This window comes from Cryptomeria japonica, chromosome 8 (genome assembly GCF_030272615.1).
Source record: "Cryptomeria japonica chromosome 8, Sugi_1.0, whole genome shotgun sequence".
In the NCBI taxonomy this organism is placed as follows: domain Eukaryota; kingdom Viridiplantae; phylum Streptophyta; class Pinopsida; order Cupressales; family Cupressaceae; genus Cryptomeria; species Cryptomeria japonica.
The window spans coordinates 503,173,046-503,182,373 of record NC_081412.1 but is presented as its reverse complement, the minus strand read 5'-3'; the positions used below and the strand labels follow the sequence as shown (position 1 = coordinate 503,182,373).

The 9,328-nt window shown below is 34.5% G+C and overlaps 1 protein-coding gene across 1 annotated transcript; it reads right to left on the bottom strand.

The window, feature by feature from the left end:
• Positions 1 to 5,625: 5,625 nt before the first annotated feature.
• Positions 5,626 to 8,813, bottom strand: LOC131056985 (kinesin-like protein KIN-8A). Its single transcript, XM_057991208.2, has 7 exons — positions 7,874 to 8,813; positions 7,468 to 7,741; positions 7,320 to 7,370; positions 7,139 to 7,231; positions 6,787 to 7,026; positions 6,526 to 6,648; positions 5,626 to 6,420 (listed from the first exon to the last, which is right to left on the bottom strand). Exons 1-7 carry the CDS (start codon positions 8,569 to 8,571, stop codon positions 5,806 to 5,808), a joined length of 2,094 nt encoding a protein of 697 aa, XP_057847191.1. The 5' UTR covers positions 8,572 to 8,813; the 3' UTR covers positions 5,626 to 5,805.
• Between the last annotated feature and the right edge of the window lie 515 nt (positions 8,814 to 9,328).

Below are 9,328 nucleotides of genomic sequence, written 5' to 3'. Positions count from 1 at the left end.
AACTAGTGCTATGATGGAGAAGGTGTCCTTCATCCACATTCCTCGAGAATGAAATAGGGCAGCTGATTGCTTGGCTAAGTAGGCCTCGGGAAATGGTAATGAATGGAAAGTTAAGGGTTGGGAGCATCTCCCCCTGGATTACTGTTAGGACTTGCATAAGATATTTGCTGAGGATATGGATAGTTATGAAGCTAGTTGATCTTTGGTCAGGATTTTTGGTCTCTTCTGGATCTTTGGGGCTCTGGTTTTCTTTTGTAATGCTGGATTCTGATTATTAATAATGTTTTTACCCCTTTATTCAAAAACCATTTGCAAAATAGAAAGTAAGGTCTTGTTTTAAGCACCAAATAAATGATGAGGTTCTTTTTAACCAACAGGAAATGAGTTCTTTTTAAACCAACTTGAAAAGCTAGGGGAAAAAAAAAACCAAATTCCTACATCTAACTCCTCCAGTTTGCAAGAAATGATTAGTAACTTGCAATAAAAGAAAGTTAGTGAAAAAAATTAAAACCTTAGGCGGGCTCACACAAGCCTAATTTTCTAACTCTGTTACAAACTATCCCTTTTCTTTGTCAGAGTTATGCTCTACAGAAAGGTACACTGATGACTCCAATGTGCTACTCTGATTTCCTAATGTGCTACGCTGATACTTCTATGCATAAGAAAAAATAGAGACTGTGATGCACTAAAAATAAGCTCCAAAGCGCTAGAAGAAGGCTCCTATACACTAAACAGTGTGATGAAAGCGCTACTATTTTCCACATATGCGCTAAAGTATACTCTAGAGGCGCTAAAAGGGTATTCCAACATGCTTGTAATCCTTGTCCTGCACAAAAAAATGATGTTATTTATGGGAATGTGCCCCATAGTAGGCACCATAAATGTATGCAGGAAAATATGGTGACGAAAACGAACAACTCGAATAAAAAAGACCCACACACCAATGAGACTCTTGGTGCAAGTATATGAACTGATTCAATCAGTTGAACTTCCCAAGGGGTGTCCCATTGTTCTCTATCTCACAGGACCCCTAAAGTCAATGTTTTGCTCTCATATTATTGAGCAAGTGACTTAGGAATGACAACTCCAAGAATGAGTGATGTTTGATTTATATGCATGAATGCATTCTAAGATGTATTGATATTGAAACTATGATGATTAAGCTAGTATAAAGATGACGATATGATAAAAGATTAGCCAATTATCCTAGCATGATATACTAGTCTAACATGAATATTATATGATATTAAAAATGCTTCTAAATGCTATTATGATGATTTAACAAAGAGAGGCTAAAATGATTAATAAATTAGACTATAATGTAGATGCATGAAAGATTTTTGATATGAAAAATGAGGAACAAGAGCTCTATTTATAGGGAAAATAGGGCAATGGATGGTTAAGATTGAATAATCTTAACAAGGGCTAGGTTTGAAATTTAATCAATCCATGTTTACAATTCTCATCAATGAAATGGTGACAATTGCCAACAAGAGGTTGCTTGAGAGGAGATGTAAGAAGCATTAAATGCCTAAAAAGACATGAAGGTTACCCTAGGAGGTAAGGGTTAAGGTTAAGTTAGGGTTATCCAATGGATAAAGCTTTTACCCAAGGGGTAAACTCTTGTGCAAGGGTTAATAGGATAACCAAGGTTAAAGTCGTGAATGCTTGATGAGACCTTTGGGTTATATGAGGGTTAAGTTAGAGAGAAAGTCTCTAACCATGCAAGAAGGTTGAGTTAACCATTAATGGTTAGGAAGATTTTGAGGGTTAACCTGTTGAAGACATAAATCCTTTAATGCATTTCAAAGACTTTGGAGGTTTTGAGAAGTGACTTCTCTTTGCTTAGGAATGTGACAATAATTAGGAGATGAATTAGGCTAAAATGGAAGTGATTAGAAGAATCTAGAAGTGGTTTAGGAGGCAAGTGGGAGATGTAGGAAAATGCAAGTGGATGAGGGAAAAGGATTTTAATTAAAATAAAATTACTTTATTTCAACTAAAATAGATGCAACTTGCATAAATTCAAGTGGGGGGATTTAATAAATAAATTAGATTTATTTATTTGCAAGGATTAATTTAATTAAATGTAAATTTAATTAAAAAGGGGTAAAGGGGAATTAATTAAATAAAGTGATTTATTTAATTAAAGGCTAGAAAAGGTTTAGGTGAATTTAATTAAATGATTTGAGTAATTTATTTAATCATATAGATGAAAATGAAGAAATTAATTAAATAGAATTTAATTAATAAGAGGAATGGAGTTAAAATATATATTAAATATTTATTTAAGAAAGTGGTCAGATTTATACCTCTACACCTTTCATTAACTAAAAACACATAGAACCTGAAATGTCCTTTCATTAACTGTGAGTGCAATTAAGAAAATAAATAACCATAGCTATATATCTCAAAACCCTACATTAAGCAACACACGCAGAGAATTAACAATGTATGTTCATAAAAAACAATCAAAACGTACACCCGCTCATTAACTAAAAATGCTCATAATCTAAAATGTCCTTCCATTAACTACAACTACAATTAAGAAAATAAATAATAAGGCAGAGAACCTAAAATTTCCTTTCATTAACTAAAAGCGCATAGAACCTAAAAATTCCTTTCATTAAGTAAAAACACATAGAACTTGAAATGTCCTTCCATTAACTACAACTACTTAAAAGAAAAAAAATATCAGGGCAGAGAATATGAAATTTCCTTTCATTAACTAAAAACGCATAGAACCTAACATGTACTTTCATTAACTGCGAGAACAATTAAAAATAAAAACCATAGCTATAAATCTTGAAACCCTACTTTGAGAAATAAAAATGACTTGCAATAGACGCACATAGCAGAAGTTAGAAATGAACGATAAAACACACATAGAGAATCGCAAATGCGGGTTCATAAAAACAATCAAAATATATAGCTCGCACATATGCAAACAAAAGAATCCTAAAACCCTAAAAACATAGAGAAGCTGAAATTTCCTTTCATTAACTACAAATGCATAGAACTTGAAATGTCCTTTCATTAACTACAAATGCATAGAACCTGAAATGTCCTTTCATTAACTGCGAGTGCAATTAAGAAAATAAATAATCATAGCTATATATCTTGAAACCCTACATTAACCAACAGACACAAAGAATTGAAAGTGCACTTTCATAAAAAACAATCAAAACGTAGAGCCCACTCATTAACTAAAAACACACAGAATCTAAAATGTCCTTCCATTAACTACGACTGCAATCAAGAAAATAAAAAACAAGGCAGAGAACATGAAACTTCCTCCCATTAACTAAAAACTCATAAAACCTGAAAAATTCCTTTCATTAAGTAAAAATGCATAGGACCTGAAATGTCCTTCCATTAACTACAACTAATCAAAAGAAAAAATATAACAGGGTAGAGAACATGAAATTTCCTTTCATTAACTAAAAATACATAGAAGTTGAATTGTCCTTTCATCAACTGCGAGCGCAATTAAGAAAATAAAAAACCATGGCTATATATCTCAAAACCCTATATTAAGAAACATAAATGACCTGCAACAGATGCACATAGTGGAAGTTGGAAATGAATGGTAAAACACACACATAAAAAATACAGAGAATATAAGTGTAGAATTTCAAACTGAAAAGGTACTTGAAATCGGTAGCTAAAATCAATTACCTCCCTTCTGCACAAACAGACGCTTAAACCAAATAGAGCCGAGAATCACCATTCCAGCAAAACCCACCAAAAGCCCAAAGAATCCCACACACCATAAAAACAAGAATAGTATCCAGACAATGAAAACCCAAAATTAATTATGAATTGCGAATGCGAACACAAGAAAGACAAAAATGCAGAGAATGGAAACCCAAAATAAATGATGGTATGATGTTCGCAATGATAGAACTAATAGACACACTACCCAAGTACATGAAACATCCCTCAAAATAGCCAAGTCTTTAACCACATTTAATGCAAGCTCTTCCCGTGACCATCAAAGCCATCAATACAGGACGTGGTAGGTGCTATATGACCTTACTGCCACGTTCCTCTCGAAAAAAGAAGAAGACGACGTGGTTGTAGCTATCTTGTCATCGACTATCAAGCAAACATGTCGGAAAAATGCACCTTGCTAGAAGGCTGACACTTTGGCGAGCAAAAGCCAACACAAAGAGCCTATCGACTAAAAATTAGTTATTACTCTTTTAAGTATTTAAAAATATTGAAAATTTAAAATTATTATTAATTAAAATATAATGTTAAAAAATTAATATGTAGATCAAATCTTCTTTTTAATATTAAAATTAAATGAGAAGAAGGTGGTTAATTAGTTAAGCTTGAATTTGTTGAATCCTTTGTGAACCACTTAGAATTTTAAAAGAAGTGTCATTTATATGTGATTGAGAGTATTTTTTGTCAAGATAGTTTTTAAAGATTTTATATTTAATTTTTTCTGATTTTTTTTTTTTTTTGAATTGGGGTTTTCATTTTAGCAATATATATAGATTAACTAGTAATGATATTTAAAAGTTATTAAGTTTTTAATATGCAAAAGTATTTTCAATTTATTATAAAATAGTTTATGACTACAAAATGAGGTTTAATTATATTTATGAAAGAAATTACAAAAGAATTTTAAAACAACAAATTATATTAAGAGAAATAAATAAAGACTTTTGATACATCTAAAAATTGGAAACAAATGCAAAAATATTGTAAAAAGTATTTTAATGTATGTTTTTTATAAAGCAAAGAAGGAAGGGCCCTAATCCTAGACATTAACATTACAACAAACCTATCAAAAAACAACCACTAGCACAAAACAACTAGAAGCACACAACAAACCAACCATGAGACAAACATAAATGTCTGTATTGATGTCCAAACTAAACTACTAAAAATATTAGCCAACCAAAAATGCCATATGGGGCAAGAAAGATGATCCAGATCCTCCTCCACCCTTGTCTCTGTTTTGGCTGTCGTCGAGTGATCTTGTATCCCCCCGCCTTTTTTTGTGAATAACCTTCAGAAATTTGTATTTCAAGTTTTTTTAAACTTACTAGGTTTTTAACATTTCAAAATTTTAGAGATTTTTTTTGTAATTTGCACTTTAGAAAATTGATGATGACTCACAACTTTCTATTTCAAAAATAGTTTTCAACTTTACATTGCAATACAAAACATAAATTAAAAAATTAAGAAATTAGTTCAAGCTTTTGAATTTTAAATATAAATATCAAAATTAAAGATTTAATATTAAACATTAGTTTTGATTTACTAAAATTAATTAAAAATAAAATTAAAAATAAACATTTAATCATTAATATTTAAATTTTAATGTTTTCCAAATTTAAACTAATATTATTTGTCAAAAATATTTATAAATATAAAGTTGAAGTAATTAAATTAAAACCTTTTATATACAAAATTTAATTCTTTTGTGACATAAGATACAACAAGTTATTGCATACAAATTGATATGCAACATAGAACACAACATGAAGATGTATTCATAGACAAAAAATAAAATCACAATTAATATTGATAAAACTGAAAAACAAGGCCTCACATTTACAACAATGCAAGGCTTTTGCATAAAACCTACATTCTCCTTTGATTGATATTCTAAAAATAAAAAATTCATATTTCCAACATTTTTAAAAATTCACATTTCCAATTTATGTGTGTTAGTATCACCTTATTGAAAATTTTCGTTGTCAACATTTATGAAGATTCAGTCTCATCCTTGCACAGTACATCTCCATGAATTTTCATGTTTAGGCAGACCTCAAATTACAGAATTGTTTAATCAGTGGTTTCCATTCTGCCCCCTGCACTGCAGTTGGTGATATCCCCAAAGGGGCGGGGGCGCTTTTGCCCTGATCCAGGCGATGACGAGATACGAGATGGAGAATGGGCATTCATCCCCACATCTGAGAATCGTGGCCTGGCTGGCCTCCTCCCCACATCCGAGAGTCGAGGAGGTCTGGGTGGCCATTGATGGGGTTTTGAATGAGGGTGGGCATAATCACTTTGGGAGGCTGAATTAGGCGTCCTGCTTGGTTGCTGGAGACTCACTGTTTCAGAGACAGAATAATCTGCATAAAGCTTCCGGATGATATCCTTTCTGTTCTTGGTGAAGGTATTGTACTCTGTTTTCATAGTTTCAGAGTCCTCTTTCAATGCTTGGAAGCTGCTACTCAATTGGACAGTAGCAGGTGGAGTTAAAGGAGAAGAAACAAGGGGAGATGAGCAGGGCAGAGATGGAGTGGAACCAGGTGTTTGGCCTTCCACAGCAAGTAGTAGCCTTTGTTCCAATTTCGCAACCTTCAATTTTAATTGCTTAATCTCCTTTTGCAGCTGCTTGTTCTGTTCAATTTGGGAATCGGGTATCTCTAACTCTTCATTTGCAATGCAAGCCTGTAACATCATTGAGGTAATTTTCCATTAAAGACCTCTTTCTTGAGCACTTCCAAACTACCCTAAATTAGTACACAGATTGAATAAAGTCTGGCCACAACTTACCCTTGTTCGAATTTCCTTTGCTCGGTTTGCCCAATGAAGAGTATTCTGTGTTTCTGAATAAGATGTATTGCTAGGACTGATGTTTGCAATCATAGTTGTGTGGCAAGCTCCACCCAACGAATCCTGCAATCACCCAGTAAGATCTCTCTGAGTTATTATAAAACAAATTTGCCCAAACCACCATTAGAAATTTCAGACTTTACTTGCATAACAGTGCTAAGAAACCTAGGTCGTTGAGGGTATGAATAATGGCATTCCTACCTTGAGAAGCTGTGTAAGTTTAGAAGCTCTATATGGAATGTGACTTTTCCCTTCCACCAGAGCCTTAATGCAGCTACTGAGGGCCAAAAGGGATTTATTTATATTGGCCCCTTCTACAGATCTCAGCGTCCGTTGATCTGTGGCAGTAGATCTCTCAGATCCAGCCAAATCTACAAGAGATAATTTACCTGAACGAGTAACAGTGGTTGATCCCTCCTTTAGTCTGTATTCCACCGCAACCTACAACATGAACTGTGTAAGTGCAATCCTTGCTTGGTATTAGGTAATGGAGAATTGCAGTGTAAACTTAGCAGTCCCATTAAGTTTAAGTTTAAGAGTGTGAAGTGCAAACCTGCAGGATAGCATGGGATCGTGATGAGGTCTCATTGAGTCGAGTGGCCTCTGTTATTCGGTTATGGTTGCCTCTATAGAGCAAGATCATCACCTGTGAAACACCAATTTGCAGTGCTCCTTATAACTCCTTGGTAATCAGAATTAAGATGAGTTATGATTTTGAAGAGTTCTAAACATACCTCATGAACTGTACTCGTATGGTGTTGGGTTATCCCTGAAGAGACATTCCCCTGAAGGAAGAAGAGGGGCAAAGATCAGTTACCCAAGTATCAGAAGAATGCTCTTCTCAGCCTCAAACAGACATATTGGGAGAGGTTTACAACATACCTGTTTATCCTCTCTGAGAACAAGAGGCTTGCCAGGTGACAGGAGATCCTTCACTGCTTCATTGTAGACCTCAAGATAAGAGATTGAAACAACATGTTCACCATTAAAGCTCAACTGTTGAAGCTTTGCAAAGAGATCTTTTATGGCAAGAACCATAACACCTGGATTCCTCTCTGTTCCAAGCATAGTGTGGGTTTTCCCTGCCCCTGTTGCTCCGTAGCACAACACAGAGGCATTTCTTCCTTGCAGAACACAATCAACAAGCTCCGCAGTGCTGGACAAATTCAATGTTTTCCCAGTCAATCATATGCCACACTCAGACAATAGAACTTCTATAACATGCTAAGAAATTGTGCTCAAAAGCACTTCAGAAAAAAGGAAAAAGAAACCCAAGTTATATACATACCTTGTGTCATAGACCTGTTTCTGGTCCACAGAGGGATCGAAAACTGCATCAAATGTGTATTGCCGATCACCATCCCTCTTCAATCTCAAATAGTCATTGTCATTAACAAAGTCCTTCAAGAAGAGATCCTTCTTGTTGGCAACACAAACACAGTTTCGGGCACCTGCTTCCTCTTCTTTCTTTGACAGTGGCCTCACTCTCACATAAACCATTATCCTCTCTGTATCTTCTCCACAAATAGGCACTATCTCAGAGGCATTCCCCTGTTTGCCCCTTGTGCTTACTTCACTACTCCAATCTTCTGATTCAGGCTGTGAAATAGGAAAACATAAACTGGGTAAGGGATTAGTGCAGAACCTAGATTTAGGATTGCCATTACAGTGGCCAAAAGGTTTCCCCATTGCAGATGTTTTCCCAGAGACATCTGAATGTCTGCGGCGACCCTTGTCTGTGAGTTTTTCAGCAGGCTTGCCCATACCTGGCATTTTGGACCCTGGATTATTAACCATAGACATTCTCCTGCCTGTTTTCAAAGGCCTAGGAGGAAGCTTTTGGGCTTCAATCTGAGGCTCCTCCTCCCACTGGTTCTGTGTCAAAGCTCTTAACTTTTTGGCTGCAAGAGCAGAAGCAGAAGAAGAATTTAACCATCTTCCCCTAGCAGGGGAGGAATCAGCAGCAGGACAACCATAAAATGCCATTTTCTTCTTTCCACTCTCAAATTGCAAATTGCAATGTATTCAATTCTTTACTGTCATTCAATCCCCAAATGCTGTTCCATTCCTATTTATTCCCTTCTCTTGTGATTACATTGCATTGGGATACTGCCCAAAGGTAAGACATCTTCCGATAATTTAGTAGCAGAGATAAATCACAGGAAAGGATTGGAATTCGGGATAGCCTGCAAGATACCATGAAGGAGGGGAGGAATGGCATATTTTTGAATTTGAATAGTAGCATTGTATTGTATATAAATTTCTAATGTTATTTGGCGCCTTTTAATTAGTATTTTTAAATTGATTTTGATATTTATTATCTTATTATGTTACACATTTATTATTAAGGATTATAGTTTTATAACATTTAAATTAAATTTTAACGGTAATTTTTTTTTATGGAGGTCCAGACCTGCGAGCACCACAGCCCAGCAAGGGCATGAAGTGTCCGGGCATGAAGTCCGCGAGCTATTGATATTTAATACATTTTAGAAGATATAATATTTTTGAAAAATGTGATTATATAGATTGGATGCTATTGATATTTAATACATTTGAGTGTTGTCATTATTTAATTATATTGGTAATTTTTGGTAAGTATAATATTTATGAGGAGCATGATCATAAATATTAGTATGGTCCCAATAAATTTGAATAATACGATCATTAAATTAATTTGAGTTTTTTCATGTAGGCCCCAAGTTCAACTCTGACCCACGAGTTTAAATTAACTTTTACGGCA

Coding starts and splice junctions, on each gene's coding strand:
- LOC131056985 (XM_057991208.2), bottom strand. CDS start 8,571: ATGGCATTTTATGGTTGTCCTGCTGCTGATTCCTCCCCTGCTAGGGGA. Junction 7,742..7,873: donor AAACAGGTCTATGACACAAG/GTATGTATATAA, acceptor GAATTTGTCCAG/CACTGCGGAGCTTGTTGATT. Junction 6,421..6,525: donor CAAAGGAAATTCGAACAAGG/GTAAGTTGTGGC, acceptor ATGATGTTACAG/GCTTGCATTGCAAATGAAGA.